The sequence below is a fragment of the Leucopleurus acutus genome, assembly GCF_964270905.1.
Source record: "Leucopleurus acutus genome assembly, chromosome: 2".
In the NCBI taxonomy this organism is placed as follows: Eukaryota; Metazoa; Chordata; class Mammalia; order Artiodactyla; family Delphinidae; genus Leucopleurus; species Leucopleurus acutus.
The window spans coordinates 174,863,154-174,887,637 of NC_139143.1; the positions used below are offsets into that span (position 1 = coordinate 174,863,154).

General features: G+C 47.7%; 1 protein-coding gene across 2 annotated transcripts; it reads left to right on the forward strand.

The window, feature by feature from the left end:
- Window positions 1–260: 260 nt before the first annotated feature.
- IFNLR1 (interferon lambda receptor 1) lies at window positions 261–23,454 on the forward strand. 2 transcript variants are annotated; one of them, XM_082834545.1, is made up of 8 exons: window positions 261–335; window positions 3,991–4,114; window positions 12,133–12,317; window positions 16,651–16,793; window positions 18,509–18,668; window positions 18,972–19,105; window positions 20,092–20,806; window positions 21,980–23,454. In XM_082834545.1, the coding sequence occupies exons 1-8, from the start codon at window positions 278–280 to the stop codon at window positions 22,063–22,065; spliced, it is 1,605 nt and encodes a 534-aa protein (XP_082690671.1). In that variant the 5' UTR covers window positions 261–277; the 3' UTR covers window positions 22,066–23,454. The 2 variants fall into 2 exon arrangements, with proteins under 2 accessions (XP_082690671.1, XP_082690672.1); XM_082834546.1 differs by lacking the exons at window positions 261–335; window positions 3,991–4,114 and adding an exon at window positions 11,353–11,604.
- Window positions 23,455–24,484: the final 1,030 nt, after the last annotated feature.

Here is a 24,484-nt window from a genome sequence, read left to right on the forward strand (position 1 = left end):
AGTTTTCCTCTTCTCCCCTCCCTCCACACACGGATTTACTGATACCCCCTCACCTCCCACCCCCGGGATCGGGCAGAACAAAATGAAGTAGAGGCCCTGGGAGCTACCGGAGGGTTTGAGCCCGGCAGCCGCAAGGGAAGCCCCGGGAGCTTCCCAGTCCTGGCCCCGAAGGGGCGGGCCCGCGGCCCGGCCTCCCATTGGCTGCCAGTCGCGTCACCTGCCTTGGATGGGCCTGGAGGAGGGACCTGGTCCTACCCTGGGCCACAGGAAGACCGGCATGACCGGGGCCCCGCGGTGGGCCTCGTTGCTCCTGTGCCTGCTGCAGTCCACTTCAGGTAAGGGCACGGGGCCGCGGGGTGGGCGTGGGGCCGCGGGGTGCCCCATCCGGTCCGCACCCACCTTCCGACCCAGAGCTCCGGGGAGGGAGTGCCTTGGGCATCAGTCTGTGCGCCGCAACCCGTGCGAATTAGCAGAGCCCACCCAGCACCAGTTTTCTTTTTCCGAGGACTAAACAGACCCGGGTCTTTGAAATTCCTTTCCGGGAAGGAACTGATCCAGCTTCCTAATGCCAGTTCAGCCTCAGACGAACAGAAAAAAAGACAGTGGCCGTTCAAAAGTCAGCTGCATTTGTTTATAAAGTGGTTTTTAAGGTTTCCTAAAAGCCCTATCTGCTGCATTAATATCACAGACCCTGACTAGTAGGGGAAATTAAGCAGAAGCGCCCTGCCGTCGCCAGGGGTGCCCTCCCCTTCCTCCCGACTCGGGCTGTCAGAAGTTCCACCCAGGCCTGAGGGGAAGGAGTGCCAGCTTAGCCCGTGCTGTGCTGTCATTCTAACAAGCCACCTTTTTTTCTGAGCTCTCACTGGTAAATAAGGTGACAGGATACAAAATACCTTGGGATAGGAACCAACCACCAAACCCCAACCAATCCAGGGAGAAGGACACCAAAATGCCCCCAGGATATGTCCCTAGTCTTAGACTAATAATTTAAGAGCTAGAAGGGCCCTTGGACATCATCTAATACTAAGGTTAAACGCCAGCATTTGTTTGAGCGACTTCTTGGGCACCACATTATTCTAGTTTAGCATCACAACCCAACTGTCCTAGAAGATAGGTATTATTTCCTCCCGTTTCAGAGGGGGAAACTGAGGCTCAGAGCAATTAAGGGGAATTACCCAAGAAGGAAGGCATTGGTGAGACACACAGAACAGAGAAGACAAGCTGAAGTGAGCATGGCCAACTTTGGCCGTGGGATGGGCAGCTGGCACAGGGCGGTCCACCTACCCAGGTCAGCTCAGGGATGCCCCAGCCCCTGGAGCCTTCGCAGTGGTGTTACTGCAGCTGATGAGGGACAGTGTACCTATGCAGGGAGGAGAGGAGGGGTTCCTCTGTACCCCCTTTTCACCATCAAACTCAATAGTTTTGCTGTCTAGACCTAGCTATCCTTACACCCAAGGAATATTTAGTGTACACAACACAAACTATGGTGTGAAGGTTTAGGGTGAAGCGCAGCGGGATCCAGGTTCTAATCCTGGCTCGCACACATACTGGCTGTGTAGTCTCAGGCAAATTACTCACCATCTGTATCCGAGCCTAGTGCCTTCCGTGGAAGGGAATGACACCTACCCCACAGGGTGGTTTGTCCTGAGGATTGAATGAGGTTTTGTGTATAAAGTTTCACACCGATGCCCAGCACCCTTCGAAGGCTCATTAGGAGGTAACTACTCTAGCTGCTATTTCTCCACTGTGGCCAAGCTCAGAATTGAGGCCTGTCCTCAAATAAGACAATTGTAGACAGATTTTGGCCTCATGCCAGCCACCTGCTAGGAAGTCCAGAAGCTGGGGCAATGTCAGCATTGGCATCCTGGTGACGCAGTTCCAGCTAGAGGACACGGGGTGGGGTGGTCTGAAAGGCCAGGGGTGTGGAGCCGAGCTGAGCGCCACCAGCAGAAAGGGCCCTCCCTCCCTGAGGCCGTTCTATAACCTGTATGGATTTCCATCATGACCCATGTGACACTTCAAGGCACTGCCTTCTCCATGGGACCATGAGCTCCTAAAGGGGAGGAGTGGAGCTGTAGTCCTCTCTGAACCCTCCGGCACGCAGTGATCAATAGATGTCTTTGACCAATAATGATCCATAGATGTTGGAAAAATAAGGCTGAACAGGCCCCATGAGAACCCAGGGGAGGAAGTGTGATCAAGAACTCAGACTTTGCAGACGTAGAGAATGGACTTGAGGACACGGGGAGGGGGAAGGGTGAGCTGGGACAAAGTGAGAGAGTGGCGTGGAATATATACACTACCAAATGTAAAATAGACAGCTAGTGGGAAGCAGCCGCATAGCACAGGGAGATGAGCTCGGTGCTTTGTGTCTGCCTAGGGGGTGGGAGGGAGACGCAAGAGGGAGGAGATATGGGGATATAGGTATATGTATAGCTGATTCACTTTGTTATAAAGCAGAAACTAACACACCACTGTAAAGCAATTATACTCCAATAAAGATGTTAAAAAAACCCCAAAAAACTCAGACTTTGGGGGTGGCTAGGCCTGGATTTGAATTCTGTTTCTACAACTTATTAGCTGAGGGGGCCTCAGTTTCCTCATCTGTAATGTAATGATCCTAATTAGTACCTACCTCCTAGGGATGTGGGGCGGATTGAAGGAGGAAGTGCAGGTAACGTGCTTTGCATGGTGCCTGGCACGTAGTTAGGGCACAGTACACATTAGCTGCTATTATTATCATCTGCAGCATTACCACCACTTCTGAAAGATGTCAGGAAGTGACGTTTGAATCAAGTCTTTAAAAGATTCGATGGTGAATACCACGCTGTCAAAGACACCTGGGTTCAGAGACACACAGAAGAATGAGGTGGTTTGAGAAGGGCGAGAAAGAAGACTGGCTGCAGCCTGGTGACGTATGTAGGTGAGCTGTCAGGAAGAGGTCAACGAGATGGCCCAGCCAGGCCAAGCTGGGCAGGGCTTCACGTATCCTGATAAGGAGCATAGACTTTATTCTGAGGACAAGAGAAGGGCAGAAACTGGGCAGCTGTGTAATCAGATGCATATTTCAGAAGATGAGGGTTAGCAGGGAGGAGGTGCCAAGGAGGGAAGTAGGGGCCAGTGAGAGGTGGTCAGGGAAAGAATCACTGAGACAATGACATCTGAGTAAAGATGGGAAGGAAGCAGAGGAGTGAGCCAGATGGACAGCCGTGGGGAGAACAGTCTAGGCGGAGGGAACAGCTCGTGAAAAGGCCTAGAGGTGGGAGTGTGCTGGCATGCTCTAGGAACAGGAAAGGGCCAGAATGGCTGGAGAGGAGCCAGCAAGGGGAGTCATGGGTTGGATAGGGTAGGGTCTTGTGGGTGATTGTAAAGACTTTGGATTTTACCTTGAATGAAACAGAAGCCACTGGAGGTTTAAAGCAAAAGAGTGACGTGATGTGACTTTCATTTTAACCCTTGCTGCTATATGGAGAATGGATTGTGGGCACAAGGTTGGAAGCAGGGAGACCAGTTAGGAGACCTTAGGAATAATCCAAGTCATCACAGTATTCATTCATTCACTCAACAGATTTTTATTGTGTACCTACTATGTGCCAGGGACCATTGCAGGCAGGCTCTGGGACATGGCTGAGAACAAGACAGAGCCTCTGCTCCTTGAGACCCTCAGGGCCGTTCCCTCCTGGAGTCCAGGAATCTATTAGATGGTCCTGTGCTGCGCTGTTTTGCCGGAACCCTCAGGTGCCAGGGTGGGCTTCCCATCATGTCACAGATGGGCTGCTGAGGTCTAAGGAGGGGAAGGGGCTGCAGTACAGCCAGTCGGTGGCATGGCTGTGACTGGAATCCCACACCCCAGGTTCCCAGCCTACATCACATCCCCTATACTCAAGCCACCCCAGATAACTCCTGGTTCTTAAACTCGGTGAGCACCCGACTGCCCGCCCGCACTGCTCGGAATGGCTCCAGACTTCATGGCCTCTTTCTCCACCACAGGGAGGCCCCTTCTGGCCCCTCCCCAGAACGTGACGCTGCTCTCCTGGGACTTCAGTGTGTACCTGACGTGGCTCCCAGGACCTGGCAACCCCCAGAACATGACCTATTTTGTGGCCTATCAAAGGTGGAGGGGCGCCTCCGGGCTGGTGGGATGATAGGGGGAGACCGAGGAGGTGGGCAGGGGCTGGACGGGCTTGGTTCTCTGTGTCCACGGGTGACGGCCTGCAGCAGGTATTGGGAGAGGGCGTTTGATAAAGCTCTGGAGGTGGGGATGATGCTTAATGGAGAACAACGCCCAGGTGAAATACCTGCCGGGGGTGGGGGAGGTCTTTGAGAAAAGTCAGAGCAGAGCTTGGATGGAGCTGTGAGGACCCAGTGAGGGAATTCTTGAGGGCCTGGATGAGGTGCTTGGCATTCCAGCAGATAAGGGAGGCAGGTGTATCTCTTGCAGAGCCGTGTTAGGCATCGCTAGATGATTACCCTTTTCCCCACGGAGCCTGCACGGAGTCTTGGAGTCCTTCTCAACTTGGCAGCCCAGGCAGCCACTGCTGATGCAGAGGAGTTTGCAAATGAAAGCTGATTTGCCATCTTTGCACATAGATGGAAATCATCTGAAGTTCTTTAGTAAGAGAGTGAGCTAATGAAAGCAGATACTCAGGAGGATTAATCTAGAATTGGTGAGAAGGAGGAAGCAGAAAGGAGAAGAAACTGCCACGTACTCAGGACCCACTCTGTGCCAGGCTGAGTGCTAGGAGCCTTGCATGAGCATTTCCCTTCTTCCTCCCAGCATCACCAGGCAGACCCTGCATTTCCCCTGTTCTAGAGGCGAGGAAACAACTCAGGTGCTGTGACCTGCCCAAGGAAGCCAGTGATGGAACCAGAAGAAAAACCCAAGTCTGTCTGACCCCAAAGCTTGTGCTCTTCCTGTTCTATTACAGTCCCTCCATCTGTAGCATCCAGATGTGAGTGATGGGGGCCTGGCTTGGGAAAGGACAGACTGTGAGAGAGCTTTAAAAAGAAAGAATGGTATAGAACTGTATCAGGAGGCAGAAAATACCAATACCTAACATGGCCTGTGTGTTTGCTCTGTGTCTGCACTGTGTCCATACATGAAATGTATTTAATCTCACACCGCCCTACGAGGAAGGATTCAGTGACTCTGCTCTACAGTGGAGGTAACTGAAGCACTGAGAGTGTATTTTGCTCAAAGCCACACAGCTGGGCATAGCGGAGGTGGGATAAATTGATGAAAGAATTGAAAGCCTAACCTCTGGACCTGTATGATATTTTCCTTTCCTTTTACGCTTTTGAAACACCTGCGAGGATTCCAAAACCATGATATTCTAACGGTATTTTTTCATTTATTAGCTGGAATTAATTTTATAAAGAGATGCTTCCTCTCATGTAGTGTTTGATATTCAGTGGTACTATTCATGTAGGCAAGACAGAATAAATGCTTGAATTGTTTTCCTTTAATTTACCAGTTTTCAAGATAACGAACTGGTTCCCTATCATGTCCCAAAGGTGATTGACTTGTTTTTTTATTATCATTACGAACTCAAGTAGTTAAACATATGTGATGGTATCAATTCATTGCAATTTATTCTACTCATTGAAGCTTGAATGGTCTCATCTTTAGTCCATGAATGTCTCTTCAGGTTGGCTCCTGAGTCCTTTGAATTTGACCCTAGTAATTCATGATCTCTTTATTGCTATCTGTTGCAAAAAGATGTTCCAGACTCACTTGCACAATTCCTGACCTAAAACCTGAAATCAGCCGCGTCTCCATTTGGTAAGAAATGGTTTTAAAGAACACAGTCTGTGTAGCTGTCTGATCACTACTGAACTATTGCTCTGAGATCTTTTCAGTGAACAGAATTAGGGTGATACACGTAGTAATCCCATCTCTATCCCTGGCTTCTACTGAGGTGGCTGATTAAATCCGTGAATTGTACCCACGACCTCCTTATCAAATGATTTTCCAGCCACAACCTTGGTATTCTCTCCAGAACACGCTTTCTCCTTTTTTGCAATATGCATAGGCTGAGAATTTTCCAAATCTTCAATTTCTGGTTCCTTTTTGCTTAACAATTCCTTCTATCTCTCTCTCTCTCCTCTCTCATTTTACTATAAGCAGTAAGGAGTAACCAGGTCCCATCTTCAACACTTTGCTTAGAAATCTCCTCAGCTAAGTATCCAAGTTCATCACTTTCCACTTCTGATTTTCCATAAAACACTAGGACGTAATTCAGTCAAGTTCTTTGCCACTTTATAACAAGGATCAATTTTCTTCCAGTGTCCAGTAAGACATTCCTCCTTTCCAACTGGGATGACCCCAGAATCACCTTTAACATCTATATTCTGACGAACAGTCTTTTCAAGGCAATTTAGGCTTTTTCTCACATGAACCTCAAAACTCTTTCAGCCTCTGTTACCCAGCTGCAAAGCTACTAACACAATTTTAGATATTGGTTACATTGGCACCTCACTTATGGTACCAAAATCTGTGTTCATTTACTAGGGCTGCCATAACAAAATATCACAGACTGGGGGCTTAAACAAGAGAAGTTTTTCTCTCACAGTTCTGAAGGCTGGAAGTCCAAGATCAAGGTGTCAGCAGGTTTGCTCTCTCCTGAGGCCTCTCTCAGGAAATGGCCACCTTCTGTGTCCTCACCTGGCCTTTTCTCTGTGGGAGAACAGCCCTGGTGTCCCTTCCTCTTCTCATAAAGGCACTAGTCCTATTGGATAAGGGCCTCACCCTTAGGACCACACTTAATCTTAATTACCTCTTTAAAGGGCCCATCTCCAAATACAGTCACATGGGTGTTAGGGCTTCAACATATGAATTGGGTGGGGGATGTGTGTGCACAATTTAGTCAATAATGCTGATAAGCTGGATTTCACCAAATTTAAAATTTTGTTCTTTAAAAGAAAAAAAAAAGCCCAAACAAAATGAAAAAGCCAGCCACTGAGAAAAATATATTCATAGTATAAACACTGACAAAGAACTTATATCCAAAATAAAGAACTCCTACATCTCAAAAATAAGAAGACAAATCACCCCCCAAATATTTGAATGGTCACTTCACAAAAGAAGATATATAAATGGCCAATAAGCACATGAAAAGATGTTCAAAATCATTAGTCATTAGAGAAGTACAAATTAAAGCTACAAGGAAATCAGACCTTTTAACTTTAACCATTCTAGTGAGTACTACTTCACACTCACTAGAATGGTTAAAGTTAAAAGGTCTGATGACACTAAGCATAGACAAACATGTGGAGTAACTCTCATGGAGATGGCCCTCCATATTCTGGGGTTTTGCAGCCACAGATTCAACCAACCATGGATCAAAAATAGTTTTTAAAAAAATCCAGGGGCTTCCTTGGTGGTGCAGTGGTTGAGAGTCCACCTGCCGATGCAGGGGACACGGGTTCGTGCCCCGGTCCGGGAAGATCCCACGTGCCGCAGAGCGGCTGGGCCCGTGAGCCATGGCCGCTGGACCTGTGCGTCCGGAGCCTGTGCTCCGCAACGGGAGAGGCCACAACAGTGAGAGGCCCGCGTACCGCAAAAAAAAAAAAAAAAATCCAGAAAGAAAAATAAATCCGTAAAGTGCCAAAAGCTAAACTTGAATTTGCCATACACTAGCAGCTATTTACATAGCATTTGCATTGTATTTACAACTATTTACATATCATTTACATTGTATTAAGTATCATAAGTAATCTAGAGATGATTTAAAGTACATGGGAGGATGTGCATACATTATATGCACATACGAGACCATTTTATATAAGGGACCTTAACATCCACAGGTTTCTGTATCTCCCGGGGGGCCTAGAACCAATCCCCTGTGGACACTGACTGTATATTGTTGATGGGAAATACAGTGGTACAATCACTTTGGAAAACAGCTTGACAGTTTCTTGTAAAGTTACACATTCAGTGACTGAGTTTCCCAGATTCTACTCCTAGATCTTTATCCATGAGACATGAAAACATATGTCCAAACAAAGACTTGTATACAAACTTTCATAGCAGCTTAATTCATAATTCCCTGTTATGGACTGAATTGTGTTCCCCCCCTTAGTCACTCATATGTTAAAGCCCTAACACCCATGTGACTGTATTTGGAGATGGGGCCTTTAAAGAGGTAATTCAGATTAAATGTGGTCCTAAGGGTGAGGCCCTAATCCAATAGAACTAGTGCCTTTATGAGAAGAGGGACAGCAGGGCTGCTCACACACAGAGAAAAGGCCAGGTGAGGACACAGAGAGAAGGTAACCATCTCCTGAGGGAGGTCTCAGGAGAGAGCAAACCTGCAGACACCTTGATCTTGGACTTCCAGCCTCCAGAACTGTGAGAGAGACATTTCTGTGGTTTAAGCCCCCAAGCCTGGCATTTTGTCACCGCAGCCCTGGCAGACTAACACATCAGGTTTCTTTTCTCCTGGTGTCCTAAGAAATGTTTGCTTGACTCAAGGTCACGAAGATCCTCTTCTGTGCTTTCTTCTAGAAGTTTTCAAACTTTAGCATTTACATTTCAGTTCTCTTTTATTTTTATTTATTTATTTATTTGCGGTACGCGGGCCTCTCACTGTTGTGGCCTCTCCCGTTGCAGAGCACAGGCTCCGGACGCACAGGCTCAGCGGCCATGGCTCACGGGCCTAGACGCTCCACGGCATGTGGGATCTTCCCGGACCGGGGCACAAACCTGTGTCCCCTGCATCAGCAGGGGGACTCTCAACCACTGCGCCACCAGGGAAGCCCCCAGTTCTCTTTTAGTTTTTGAAACTTTCTCTCTTTTCACTTTCTGTTTCTTTTAAGGCATTATCTGCTGTATTAATTTGCTCTTATTGTTCTTCTAATTTATTCTTCGTTTATGAAATGTGGTTGTTATTGTTTCTTGTCTGACTCCTGTGTTCTGTTATCTCCTTTCTGAGTTTCTCTGATTCTGTTTTGTGTTCTTCCATGTCTTATATCATTTTAAAATGTCTTTTATAATCCATTTTGAAGTAGTAGTTTACAGTTTCAATCTGTTCACAGATATGTTTTTAGCATGCGTTTTCTGACTCATTCAGTTGATCGCTTAGCTTATTAATTTCTATCCTTCCTTATTTTCTGTTATAAATATTTAAAGCTATATGCTTAACTACATCTCATAAATTTTTATTTGTGTTATATTTTTGATCATTCAGTTTTAGAGATTTACTAACTTCCATCATAATTCTTTCTTTGATCCATGAGTCATTTTATTTTATTTTCCAATATGTGATTTTTGAGTCTCCTGTCTTTTTGTTTGAAGTATAGTTGATTTACAATGATGTGTTAGTTTCAAGTGTACAGCACAGTGGTTCAGTTTTATATATATATATATATATTCCTTTTCAGATTCTTTTCCATTATAGGTTATTACAAGATATTGAATATAGTTCTCTATGCTATACAGTAGGACCTTACTGTTTATCTATTTTATATATGGTAGTGTGTATGTATTAATCCCAGACTCCTAATTTATCCCTCCCCAGTCCCCTTTCCCCTTTGGTAACCATAAATTTATTTTCTGTGCCTGTGAGTCTATTTCTGTTTTGTAAATAAGTTTGTATCATTTTTTTAAGATTCCACATATAAATGATATCATATGATCTTTGTCTGACTTAATTCACTTAGTATGATAATCTCTAGGTCCATCCATGTTGCTGCAGATGGCATTATTTCATTCTTTTTTATGGCTGAGTAGTATTCCCGTATATATGTATACACACACGTACATACATACATACCATTCATCTGTTGATGGACATTAGGTTGCTTCCATGTCTTGGCTATTGTCAGTAGTGCTGCTATGAACACTGGGATGCATGTATCTTTTCAAATTAGAGTTTTGGGCTTTTTCAGATATATGCCCAGGAGTGGGCTTACTGGATCATATGGAACTCTATTTTTAGTTTTTTAAGGAACCTCCATACTGTTCTCCATAGTGATTGTACCAATTTACATTCCTACCAACAGTATAGGAGGGTCCCCTTTTCTCCACACCCTCTCCAGCATTTATTATTTGTAGACTTTTTGAGGATGGCCATTCTGACTGGTGTGAGATGATACCTTGTTGTAGTTTTGATTTGCATCTCTCAATAATTAGAGATGTTGAGCGTCTTTTCATGTGCCTGTTGACCATCTGTATGTCTTCTTTGGAGAAATGTCTATTTTGGTCTTCTGCCCATTTTTGATTGTGTCATTTGTCTTTTTGATTGAGTTGTATAAGCTGTTTGTATATTTTGGAAATTAATCCCTTGTTGGTTGCATCATTTGCAAATATTTGATCCATGAGTCATTTTAAAACATTTTAAAATATTCAAACTTCCTTTAGTTCTCTTTTTGTTAATGATTTTTAACTGGATTATTTGCAGTCAGAGGAAATAGTTTGAGAGATACCTATTCTTTGAAATTTGAGAGTTGCTTTATTTTTGTTAATATTTTTGATAATATTTTGTTTAGGGTTCGTATGTGGCTCAACCAGTTTCTTGTTTGTTCTGTATATGTTCATTAGACGAACTTTGATAATTATGTTGTTCATTTTTTTAACATATGTACTAATAATTTTTCTTTATTCAACTGTTGATTACTGAGTGAGATATATTAAAAATTTCCCATCGTAATTGTGGATTTTCTTTTTCTTCCTGTAGTTTTATCTATTTTTGCTGAATATAGTTTGAAGCTATTTAATAGGCACATGTACGTTAGAATTTGTATATCTTCCTGGTAAGTGGAATCATTCATTACTGTGTAGTGGTTCTTTTCACCTTTACTAACGCTTTCGACTTTGAAGTTTCTATTTTGTCTCATATTAATATGCCTACACCAGTTCCTTTTTTCGTTGATGTTTACCTAGTATAACTTCACCAAAAAACAAAACAGGGGAATTCTTCCCCCAGATCTGTTCTCTTTGCCTACCTGTATCTCAGCCTTTTCTGGTCACCTGTTGCTCAGTCTCCAAACCCAGGAAGAGTCCTCAATTCTCCTTTCCCTCACATTCCACATCCAATCCATGAGCAAGTCTCATCAGCTTTACCTCCAAAAGGCATCCTACATCCAACCTTTTCTTACCATCTCACCCATCATTCTCTCTTGGACCACTGCTGCAGCCTCCTAGCTAGTTTATCAGAGTGATATTTTAAAAACATAAATTAGATGACCTCAGTTCCTCTCTTCAGAACCTTCTGATAGCTTCCTCTGACACTTGGAATAAAATCCAAACCCCTTGCCAAGATGGCAAGACCCTGCCTGCTCTGCCCACCCCCCTCCACCCACGTCCAGTCTGTCCACCCTCTCCCGGCCTTGTCCACTGGGCTTTGGCTGCCCTGGCCTTGTTTTTGTCTGGACAGATCAAGTCCCTTCCCGTTGCAAGGCTTTTGCTTTTGCGTTTCCTTCCCCCAGGCCTTCTCTTGGCTCCCTTCTCAGCATCCTGGCCTCAGCTTCAGCACTGTCTTCCTGGCCTTTCCTGAGCCGCCTTCAGAGAGCAGTCACCCCCGCACTACCCTATGACCACTGCATTTACCAGCTCCTGGATTTCTCTTGTTGATGTGATGGTCTCTCATCCCCTCCCTCCACAGTGTAAGTTCCTGAGGGCAGGACCTATCTGTCATGAATTGCCGATTGCCCAAGAATAATGTCCAGCACGCAGGTCCCTCCTTTGGACCTCAGTGTTCTCAGGAGGTCGTAGTCATGGACCTGTGTGTTCCCCTCTGACATCCGCATAGCGCCTGGCACCGGGCCTGGTACATGGCAGGGGGTCCATAAATGCCTGAATGAATAAACGCGGGGAAAATGGTTACTAGCACGACAACCCTGTGGGGGAGCCATGACAGATGGGGACACTGAGGCTTAGGGACAGTGACCTGCGTTAAGGTCCCAGAGCTAGTGAGGGGCAGAGCCAGGGTTCCCCCCCTTGTCTATCATTCCAGAGCCCAAGCTCTTGACTAGACTGTTCTCATTCTGTCTCAGCCGATGGCTGGCTGGCTGGACAGATGGATGGATGGATGATCAGGTGGGATGGAGGGACGAGTGATCGCATGTTCTCTAAGTTTTCTCACCCCCAAGAGGCTGAATCCATGACCCACACCCTCCTGTCTCCTCCCTCAGCTCTGCAACCCCCAAACAGTGGCGGAGAGTAAAAATGTGTGCAGGAACCAAAGAGCTACAGTGTTCTCTGATGTGCCTGGAGAAACAAGACCTGTGCAATAAGTTCAAGGGGCGTGTGCGAGCGGTTTCTCCCAGAGCCAGGTCACCCTGGGTGGAGTCCAAGTCCATGGATTACTTTTTTGAAGGTAAGTGAAGGACCTGTGGGAGGCCGTCTGCTCAGGAGCCTGGCTCAGAGGCACTGCTATCCTGGCCATCTGTCTCCCACTTCCCCAAAGCAGTGAGCAGCTCTCTGGGGCCACCTGCCACGGGCCCTGGCCCATGTCCAAGTAGCCTGACTTCGTGGCAGGGAGTTAGGGGAGTTCACCAGCCCCAGCAGTTCAGTTTGTACCTCCTCCTAATGAGGTTCATGATCTTTTGAGCACAACCTTGGTCATGAACTACACAAGGCACTTTATATATTTATTCCTACTTTTTTAATGTTCAATCTCTCTCTTTAAGAAACAATTTTTTAAAATTCTGGTTGCAATAGTAATTTCTGTACACGGTAGAAATTTGGGGGGGAAAGGAGATGAAAATAGAGAGGAAAACATTCCCCATGCTTACAGCCTTCATAAATCACCAGTGTTAACATTGAGTGAGGAGAGTGCTTTTCTTCCCCCAATGTATTTTATTTCTAATCCTCATAACAGACCTGTGGGGTTCATTTTCATCACCCCATTTTTTAAAAATAAATAAAGCAAGACTCACAGAAGTTAAGGAACTTGCCAGCTAGTAAGTGATGGACACGGGATGTGAAATGGCTCTTTCTGATCTGGGACAAGGTGCTCGATCAGGTCAGGAGTAAGGAGGGGAGGATAAATACTCAGACAATAGCCTCATGGAGCTGAGATCTGTAACTTATCACCCAGGCTTCTCAAAATGTTTGAGGACAAAATAGGGCTTGAAGGGGGATGAGGAAGGGATTTAATGAAGGATGGCAGGAGAAAATGGCAGAGAAGGAAGAAGAGATGATTTGGATGGGAGGAAGCTGGCTGGTTGGATGGACGAAAGGAGGAAAAGGATGGATGGGTAAGAAGAAAAGAAGTGTGGAGAGGATGGGGAAGAAGTGACGGATGAGTGGGAAGGAGGAGGCTAGATGGATGAGTAAATGCTTACCATGAAGAAGCCAGTATGGATGGAGAAGTGGAGGATAGGAACGAAAGGCAGACAGATGGATCAGTGGGTAGTGAGTACAGAAGGAAGCTGGCTGCCTGGGAAGGGAAGGAAGGGTAAAAGGGAAGGAGAGGCAAAGGAGAAAGGAAAAACAGGAAGGAAAGATGTATGGAAAGAAAAGAATGGATGGATAGGAAGGATGGAGGAGTAGAAAAGTAGGCTGATTGGCTAGATACAAGGAAGGAAGAAAGTATAAATGAACAGGAAGACAGGGTGGCTAGGAAGGAAGAAATGTCAATTGGAAAGAAAGAAAGACAGGATGCTTAGGAAGAAGGAAGGATGGTTGAGAAGGATGCGTGGATGGGAAGGAAAAGAAGCGTAGTTGGGAAGGATGGATGGATGGATAGAAAGGAAAAGAAAGATGGGAAGGCAGGCAGAAAGGCTGTCTGGCTAGAAGAATGATGGATGAACCACTGCAGAGGCTGGATGAATAGGAATAAGAATTAGAACAACAGAGGGAAAGATGCAGAAAGGAGGCTACTTTTTTTTTGCCTCCTCCTCCCTGAATAATATTCTGATTCTCCTGCAGCACACCTCAAGCTTGAGTGACCCTTCCTTCCTATTTCTGCCCTCAGCTGTGGTGACCCTGGTCACTCTCTCTCTTGAGTTTTGGTAGTTTATGTATTTCATTTCCCCCTAAATTCTTCCAACTCCTTGAGGTCAAGATTTATGGAGGCCTCATCTCCCCACTCCCCTCAGCTCCCTGCCCAGGGTTTAATACATATCAGTGTCCCGTGGATATTTCCTGAACACATAAGTAGTGGTACCTTGTGGAAGCCACACATTTTCCCTGAGCACAAACACAGGACAGGGATGACCAGTGTGGCCAGAGCTCCTGCTGGCTGGTACTCAGGGAGGGCTGCATGGAAAAAGTGGCATTTCAGCTGGATCTTGAACAATGGTGTATTAATTTTCTCTTGCCACTTTATTTCAACTCACTGCCCCCACCATCTTCAAACCATCAGTCAAACCTAGATGACCTTGAACAGACTGTCATTAGAAATGGACATTAAAGACTCTGCCAGTGAGAGCTCAGAAGCAAGCGAGGAGCATCATAGAGAAAATCTAAATCTCCTTCAAGAATTCTTAAATCATCACGAACAGACTGTTAGTAGAAGTATGGATACTAAAAGCACTGCCTCACAGAAGGAAGTGAGGAATATGTTATTGAAAAATTCAGGAAGGGGGAATGCCTCTTATATACTGGCAAAAAGATTAGCAAAATTGTGTCCTGTCGGTATGTGGAAAGCAGAACTTGTAAATGATGAATCTGGACATTTATCAAGGAGATTTGATAAATGTTGTGTTGAAGGTTTGCCTGGTTTATTCTTGGTAATCATAGCAAAATGCAAGGAGGAGAGAGAGAAACTGAGGAAAGAGCATAAACGAAAAGGAACCAGGACTTGAAGATTTGGGAAATTCTTAACCTATACAGATGGCAAAAGATACTAAAGAAATTGCTTCCAAGAGTGTGACGTAGAGAAACAGCCAAGTGTGCGGCTGTGCGATCATCTCCTAAAACCTCAGAAAGGTCAAAGTGTTTAGTCCAGAAAAAGGCTCTTTGAAGAGATTTAAGGGTATGACACACAGTTCAGTTCCCCTCAGTCAAATCAAAGGGCCTCTAGAAAGCTGAAGTGTTATCCCTCAGCCAGCTCCGCTAAAGCCAAAAATAGAGAAGGGCTTATCTCAAAAAGATTTGTGGAACTGACTTCTGTCTAATGGAGTGGGTCCCCATGACATCCACAGGAGACCCATAAAATTCTTGAGAATTTTATATCGGCAGAAACACTGCCAGCTTGAACGGAAAGGGACAGAGAGGACAAGAAAAGAAAGAAGGCTACTGGTCCCCCAATTTCTACTGGAAGGAAGCAGACTGGTAAAACTACTTAGCTGCAAATACCTGCTACCTTTCATGAAAAGGAAGGATGATTCAGAGGGTGGAACCAAGAGCCCAGAGAGCAGTGCTGAAAGCCAAGGAGAAGTAGTTCCCAAGCCTTAAAACCTAGTACAGTTTGTGTAGCTGGATTTCAAAACTGCTTCAGCCCAGTGACTCCTTTTTACCTCCTATTTCTCCCTGTTTGAACCAAAATGTCTATAACTATTATCCAGCGCCTATCCCACCACCTTATATCGGGAGCAGATAACTTGTACTTTATTTTCACTGGTCCACAAATGGATAGGAATTGTGTCCCAGGAGTTGTACTGAATGGATTGTACCCAAAGTCTCACCTGAACCTGATTTAGATACGTTAGATGATGAGATTTTAGAACTTGAGTTGATGCTGTAATGGGATGAGACCCTGGGGTACCTTGGGATGGGGAGAATGTATGTTGCATTGGAGAGGGACATGATTTTCAAGGAGTCAGAGGGAGGACCATGATAGACAGAATGACTCCCCCAAAGATATTCATGCTCTAATCCCTGAACTTCTGAATATGTTAGATGTTACTATTAAATGGCAAAAGGGATTTTAATTAAGTTTATGGGTGTTAAAGTAGTGAGATTATCTTGGATTATCCAAATGGGCTCAATCTAATCCCATGAACCCTAAAAAGCAGAGAACTTTCTCCAGCTGGAGGCAGAAGAGGTGTAGAAGAAGGGAAAATCAGAGAGAGTTGAGGTGTGAGAAGGATTCAACATGGTGTTTCTGCTTTGAAGATGAAGGGGCAACGTGATTAGAAATGCAGGTGGCAGGACTTCCCTGGCAGTCCAATAAAGACTCTGTGCTTCAACTGCAGGGGGTTCGGGTTCAATCCCTGGTCAGGGAACTAAGATCCCACATGCTGTGCAGCGCGGCCAAAATTAAAAAAAAAAAAAAAAAAATGCAGGTGCCCTCAGGAGCTGAGAGAGGGTCCCAGCTAACAACAGCACAGAAATAAACCTCAGCCTCACAACCACAAGGAACTGAATTCTGCTGACAGCATGAATGAGCATGGAAGTGAATTCTCCCCCAAAATTCCAGATAAGAGCCAGGCCAGCTGACATCTTGATTTCCACCCAGAGTTGAGGACCCCATCAAGCCCACCCAGACTCTGACCTACAGAACTGAGAGATAATAAATCTGTGTTGATTTAAGCCACTAAGTTCATGGTCATATGTTATGGCAGCAGCAAAAACTAATACAAATGCACAGGATGCTGACAGACCAGTGACATGTGAAGGGCACCCAAGTGGAAGGGATGACATGAGTAAAGGGAGGTTAACTGTTTTGGGGCTGGGTGAGGAACAGGCCTGCCTGGAGGCTGGGGGATGGATGCCCTGTGACCCCCAGAAGGTCCTGATGGGTCCTGTTCTGTTTCTGCCAGTGGAGCCAGCCCCACCTGTCCTGGTATTCACCCGGACAGACGAGATCCTGAGTGTCAATGCCACGTACCAGCTGCCCCACTGCATGCCCCAACCAGATCTGAGCTATGAGGTGTATTTCTGGAAAGAGGGGACCGGGAATGAGGTGAGAAACCCCTTTCATGCCCCCAGGCTGGGTCCCCTTCCTCATTCTCCCACCAAACCCCAGTGCTCTTCACCCTCCAAGCCCTGAAAGCCTCCTCCAGGAAGCCTTCCCTGCATACCCCTCACTCCTGGCAGTCACCCCTTGACTCTGCACAGTGTGAGTGGCCTGTGGCCCACCTCTGCCCCCCTCCCCCTAAGAGGCCAAGTTCAGGACATCCTTCCCCTGCACATTACAGGTAATAAACAGCAGTTTTCTACCTAATTTTTTTTTATATTATGAAACCTTTTTTTTTTTTTAATCTGACTGAAGTATGACAGGCTCCAAGAACCTACTTAGCCTACTTGTTAAGCCACCAGATTCATTAGAAAAAAAACCTAGAAAATACAGATAAATTCTAGGAAGAAAACCAAAAGTACACAGAGATGATCGCAAATAACTATATGGTGTATATCCAATTTCAGACTTGTTTCTGTGTATGCGTGTGCATATGTCTGTATATATTTATTCATGGCAGGGGTTGGCAAACTTTTTCTGTAATTGGCCAGATAGTAAATACTTCTGGCTTTGCAGGCCTTATCGTCTGTCACCTCTATTCAACTCCATCTGTAACACAAAAGGAGCCATAAGTAAATAGGTACATGAACAGGCATAGCTGTGTTCCAGGAAAACTCTATTTAAAACAAAAGATGGGGGCTTCCCTGGTGGCGCAGTGGTTGGGAGTCCGCCTGCCGATGCAGGGGACACGGGTTCGTGCCCCGGTCCGCGAAGATCCCACATGCCGCGGAGCGGCTGAGCCCGTGAGCCGTGGCCGCTGAGCCTGCGCGTCCGGAGCCTGCGCTCCGCGACGGGAGAGGCCGCGGCGGTGAGACGCCCGCGTACCGCAAAAAAAAAAAAAAGATGGGGCTGTAGTCTACGGACCCCCGTTCTTGTCCATTCTGTCTTTTACCGAACCAATGCTCCCACTCCTAACCTCCTGCACACTCTGGATCCCAGAGACACGTCGATAGATCTTCATCCGATGTGGTCCTCACCTTCAAGAACCTCACAGATATTCCCAACCAGCACTGTCCAGTAGAAACATAATGCAAGCCACATCGTGTCATTTAGGTGTTCCACATTAAATTAAGTAAAAAGAAACAAGTGAATTTATTTTCATAATAGGTTTTATTTCATCCAATAGAATGTTATCTTCTCAACCTGTAGTTAATATAAAAATTACTGAGAAGTTTTATGTTCTTTTTTCGTGAAAGCCAGTGTGTATTTTACACTTAGAGGACATCTCGGTTGGTACCAGCCACACTTCAAGGGCTCAAGCGCATGTGGCCAGTGGCTACTGTGTTAGACAGGCAGCCCTAGAGTTTTCTGTGTCTGTAATGGCTGAGTGACCCCCGCCCCGCCCTAATTGATTGACACGCCCTGAGGGCAGGAAGCCTGAGGCATCTGTCCCTGAAAGTGCGGGCCTGTGGGCCCTGGTGGGGTGTGCATGGGAGTGACCCTGAGTGGCAGGGCTGCTTTCGAACCCAGACCATCTCTACCTCGAAACTCCATGGAAGAGAAACCAGAAAGTGTTGGGACTTGCCCCCTGAATGCTTAAGCCTTAATGCGAGAAAACGGTAGGAGTCACCGCTGTGTCCTGCCAACCCCACCCTGTCCTGGCTGCATGGAGCCAGCGCCCCCCAGCAGGTCCGCCCGCCTCTGCTTCTCTCTCCAAACAGGCCAGTTTTCCAGCCACTCCCCATGGCCAGCCAGTCCAGATCTCTCTCCAACCAGACACCAGCGGACACCACTGCCTCAGCGCCAGAACTATATACACCTTTGGCTCCCCTAAATACAGCAAGTTCTCTGAGCCCACCTGCTTCTTCCTGGAGGCCCCAGGTGTGTGCAAAGTGGTACAGAAGTGGGGACTTTTCCCCTGGGCGTTAGGATCTTCATAATATGGTGGTTAAGAGCACAAGTCTAGAGACAGACTCACCTCGATTAAAATCCCAGCTCCACCCCACTCACTGTATCTTTGGGCAGCTTACATAACCTCTCTGAACCTTGCTTTCCACACCCCTGTAGGATGGGTTTACTCTGATGAGGATTAAATAGGATAATGTACGTGAAGCCCACAGCACAGATGCCGTTGATAGACAGGAGCCCCTGCTTCTCTAGTTGTTATTATGTTTTTCTTCCTAGGATCCAACTGGGCACTCCTGGTACTGCTACCCCTTCTGCTGCCACTGTTGTTGGTCGTTGCCACGGGGCCTGTGATCTGGAAGAGCTTCAGGGGGAACCCCTGGTTTCATCAGGCAAAGATGCCACAGGCCCTGGTATGGCAAATCTGGGGGTGTGCGACAGAGAGGGAGCGTTGTCGAAGAGCAAGGAAGTGGAGATAGTTCAGCTAGAATATCAAGATGGCCCAGACTGCGAAACATCTATCTTCCTGTCTAAATTTTCACCATTAGTAATTCATTCCTTTGGCACTAAATTAAAATAGCAAATATGCTTCAGGAGAGATGCCCAGAGGGGAGGCGGGAGGGTGGCACCTAAAGGGGACATCTTAAAAGGGTCCCAGCACTTCATTCACAATCTAACCAAGGGTCAGTCTTGCCCAGGCAGACGCTGGAATTTCCCCACCTGTCTGCCAGCTCGCTTGCTTAGAACCTGGGGCCAGCTGGGACAGGGGAAGCCTGGAGAGGTCAGACTTGTTCAGATGAAGGCCTGGAAAGTAAGGCTGTGGTAGATGAGGCTCAGTGGGCACTCGGGTCCGGTGGGGGCTTTGAGGATGGATTCTGAGAGTCCCTGCCACACGGGAGTGTTTCAACGTTCCTGGATAGGGGACCTGCAGGGAATTCCCACTAACTGAAGGACAACCTCTGTGTTAGATGGGTCTGCACCTTGCCCTATCCCTCTGCCTTCCCATTATGTGGTAAGTTACCCGCTCCACCTCCTGCAGCTGGCACCTGAAACCTGGAGGCTTTCTCTGGCCTCCGGTGTCCGCTCTGCCCGTGCACATCACCAGCTGCATGTGGCAGAGAATTCACACTGCCACCACCCCTCCATGCCTCACCCGATGGTGCTCTGAGGCCTGTGTCCCCGGCGGGGCTAAGTTCCAGCTGCCCTCGGGGTAACTTGCCTGATAACACCCCGCTATCGGCTGCTAGGCCTTGCTGACGCTTCCTGGGATCACTTCCCAAAGAAACTACTTACGTTTGAATCCTTGTCTCAGAGTCTATTTCCAGGGGAACCCAAATTAGAACAGTCACTCTTCCAGAAAGGCTGAATCTTCTGTTCTTCTCCCCCTTCCCCCAATCAGGACCTCTCTGGACACAGACACCCCGGGGCAACCTTTCAACCCAGTGGCCCAGAGTGCCTGCATGTCTTGATCCTCTGTCCCCAAAAGGAACGGACCAGAAGGGTCAGGCTGACCCCTAGAGTCAGGGCCCCAGCCACCATCCAGGCAGGATCAGAGGACAGTGCTGAGGAGGAGGAGGCCGATGAGGAGAGCTCGGACGATGGTGTCAGCTTCCAGCCCTACACCGAACCACCCCCCTTCCTGGGGCAGGAACACCAGAGCCCGGGGCAGGTGGAGGCAGGAGGGCCTTGGACTCCTCTGGTCCGGGTCGAAGGCTCCTCTGCTTGCGATTCTTCAGACAGAAGCTGGGCCAGCACTGCGGGCTCCTCCTCCTGGGACGAGGCTGGATCATCTGGCTACTTGGCCAAGAAGAGGCCAGGCCGAGGACCGGGTGGGAAGGAGCTCCAGAAGCCTCTCCCGCCACCCGAATTCTCCGAGGACTCGAGTTCCCTGGAAGAGCCCCCAGAAGACAACCCGTCCTCCTGGGTCAGCTGGGGCTTACCGTCACCAGGGCTGATTCTGGTTCCCAGGGAGCCCCCAGTTTCTCTTCAGACACTGACCTTCTGCTGGGACAGCAGCCCCGAGGAAGAAGAAGAGGGTGGGGGGGAATCAGAAAGTGAGGACAGCAGTGACGGCAGCTGCGGGGCTAAGAGCCTCCAGAGGATCGAGGTCAGAGGTAGGACACTGGGGCACTACTTGGCCAGGTGAGCCGTCCCTCCCAGTCTGGTGCTACTGAGCTTTCTGGGGACCCAGCATGCCGCCAAGACTTGAAATCCTGAGAGCATCATTGCTGGGGCAGCAGCGGGTTCTTACGGCACCTCGGGGAACCCGGCTAGAGGTGTCCGCCAGGTTGAGCAGTCAGAAGCCACCCCGTCCTATGACCTGCGAGCTTTGGGCCGAGAGCCAAGAGGGGTGGAGACAGGGATGGGCGGAGGTCAGAGGTTGGTTGGGTGTCAGACCACCCCACTGTCCCTGGGGTGACAGGCCAGTGGGAAAAGTCATCCCTGCACAACATGAAACAGGCGAGGTCAGGTCACAGGGGACGTTGAAGGCTGACAGCACAAGGGCCCATCTGGATTTGGGGAGGGAAGAAACCTGGAGGCACACCAAGCGTAGCAGGACTCAACGCCTCTCTCCAGCACCCGCTGGGCTCCCTCCTCCCCGAGGCTCGGCATCCTGATTTATGGGTCCCCTAGGGTGGGCCCCAGTGAAGAAAAATCCAGTTGGCTGAGGGTGTTGGAGAGGAAGAGGAAAGGCATGGTCCTTCAAATCCCAGTCTCTGGGTCAGGCATTGCACTGTTTCCATTATCAAAGAGGCCTGGGTCCAAATCCCAGCTCTGCCATTTCCCAGTTGTGTGGCCTTAGGGGAGATACCTTCCTTCTCTGTCCCCGAGTCTCCTTTCTACAGCTACCACCTGGGGCACGGTGAGGGTTCCGACAGAAACGTGTGATGCCTGCCACACCACTGGCACTCACCACGTGGTGGCTGGTAGGATTCTCCATCCACCCAGGCTCTGAGGGGACCGCTGGGCATCTCCCACCTATGACCCTAAACTCAGAGTGACTGGAGTTCCCACCTTTAGTCTTTCTCCTGCCTCCTGCCCTCGCTGACCCCTGCCTCCTGGTCAGGAAACTGTTCTCAGAAGCTGGAGCCCAGCCAAGGGTCCCTCTCCCTTTTCCCAGCAAAGAAAATAACCAAATGGCCCACCTTCTAGGGGGTCTGATTAATTGGTGGTGGGGTAGCAACCCAGCAGGGAGTCGGACCCCTGGGCCCGTGATCCCCAACTTAGCACTTCAGACCCTTTAGGTGACCATTGTGGTTGTAAAGACATCCCATTTCCTCTTCCAGTTTTGAGAAACCACTGTCTTCTGGAAACAGGTGACTGTCCTTACCTGAGGGTAGTGATGGATGTTCTCAAACGACCGCTTTATTAACCTACACCCACCAGTGTATGGACGAGCAGAGCTGAGTCTTCACCCGTTAGACCAAGGTTTTGTCAGTTTTGTGGCCCTGCAGGGACCACAGGAATCAGAACATCTTTGGCTCTGCCATTTCACCTGCCAGGACTTAAGTTCCTCCATTTGTGTAAAAAGCATCTTCATAAGCATTTTATCCACGGGGCTGTGTTGTTTTGAACTCAACGCAAGGGTAGAACATTAATGGAAGATCTGGAAAAGCTTCTCGAAGGCATCTGGTCCAGGGGTTCTCAAACTGTGTTCCCCAAAGGGCTTGGGCTTCACAGGAGGCGTCTCAATCGCAGGGGGACCCGTGGGCTGTAGGATCCCCGCAGTGCGACCAGAGCAGCCTCCCTGGGCCCTGATTTTCTCCAGTGGCCCTCTACGTAAGATTGTGCTTAGGAGTTTCAACTGCTAAAGAAAACGTTAGCAAACCCCTTTTTAAATTGAACACCTGTCTTTTGTTTCAAACGAGGAAGCTAAAATGTTGACTTACTGTGTACGTCTCTGAGGGTGAGAATGTCGGTCTCTGGCCAGCTGGGCCAAGCCCCGTCCCCTTGGCCATGTAAACAGTACTGAGGTCTCGGCAAGGGTTTCCAAGGGGCACGAGGCTGGCAGGAGGCCTTCACCACTGCTGGGACTCACACACGTACATGCATTTCTGCAGGGGTTTCCCTGCAATGAGGCTTGTCTACATCCATGATTGAGCACAGAGGAGGAAGAACAAACTGGAACCATGGAGCTGGGGAAGGCTGTGGCTCACGGCCAGTTCCTAGGAGAATACCCAGACCAAGCCCAGTGTCCTTTCTGGAACCAGCCGAGCTGCTTCGTGGAAGTAAATTCCAAATAACTAAAAGCTATCCTCACTATTGTCTTAGGCTTGTATGAAGGAACCGCTTTCTCTCTGTTCTGAAACCTTGTGTGTTTTTTAAGCATTTTTTTAAAGTTTAATTTCTGACAGACGCTGAGCTTTCTATTAATTCTAAACTCCAGCTCCTTTATGGTCATTAAGTCATAAACAAAAAACTGGGCAGCTTTAGGAAAGAGCATGCTATTCAATATTATCATTTGTCAGGTGTGCTCAGCACTGAACTGTTTACAAAGCCCTTTCATGTCCCCAGCAGGCAGGAACTGCATAGTGGAAACTCCAGGGCCACGCATGAAAGATGTCAGGGGCAGAGCGGGTGATGCCCGGGTGAAAGCAACATTCCCATTCTTTAGGGTAGTGAGGAGATTATATATTGTTCTAAGATATTTGTAGTTATTTCTAATTTTATTTTATGTTTATGTCATATTTAGATAATTTCCTAATGTTTGTTGGGGCCTACCCTAAACTGTTTTAAATAAAGAGCTCTATTTTTAGAGAAAAGGGCAAAATTGAATGGAAAAGCATGTGCTCTCATTTCTCGAAGTTTCCTCACCACTCTTCTCGCCGTTAAGACTACAGGGTCTTGGGTTGGGTGCCCAGCAGCAGACCCAGAGGCGAGGATTGGGGGGTATAAAGCAGTGCGGTGATTCCAGAAAGCATCAATAGGGGAGTGGGAAGAGAGGGAGGGGAGGCAGCCAGTCCAGATGCATAATCAAACAGGTCATGGCTCTGGGCAACTAGGGTTCAGTCCTCCTAGGGAGCTTTGGGAGTTCAGTGTTGGACCCTCCAGATTTGTTCCCCTGCCAGGGACAGGAGCTGGGAGGCTTATCCACCAACTCCCATCAGTCCTGTGTAGAGAGCCACTCCCTCCCAGGGAGCTGCAGGTACTTGCAGTTGGAATCCATCAAGCTGAGTACATGAGAAGGGTGCTACAACGAAGCCAGAGGTGTACCTACCACCTGGCAGCTCACCCTATTGCAACAATGGTCCATGGAAGGATACAGAAAATCCTATGTGGCAGCCTTGCAACCCAAACTCATTCCAGTAGATCTCTACTGGGGAGGGTCTCCCAGGTCCCACCAATTCTCCCACAAGGTAACAGCTGAAGATGTAAAAAAAATAAAACAACCTGTTATTTTACCAGCGAAACGGGTTTATTCAGGAACAGCAAAGAATTGCAATTTGGGACACGCAATCTATGGTGAACCACAGGCAAGTCCAGAGAACAAGGAGAGGAATGTTCCTTTATAGGGGAAAAGAGGTTAGTTGGGAGGGGCCATTATAAACACAGAGTCTATTGGAGGAAACTGAGAGTTTGAAGTGTACTGCTTTTCATTGGCTGAGTTACTACCGTCTCTTATTGGCTAGGCTGTTGCCAGGCAAAGAGAAATTCCTCCTCCTGCTGGGTAGTAAAACAGTAACCCTCCTCCTGCTGGAGATGCAAAGGTATGTCTCTTTCGGTTGAGTCTGCAATTGACAGCAAGAGCTTGAGAGTTCTCCCTTCAGTCCTCCCAACTCCGTCTTAAATGA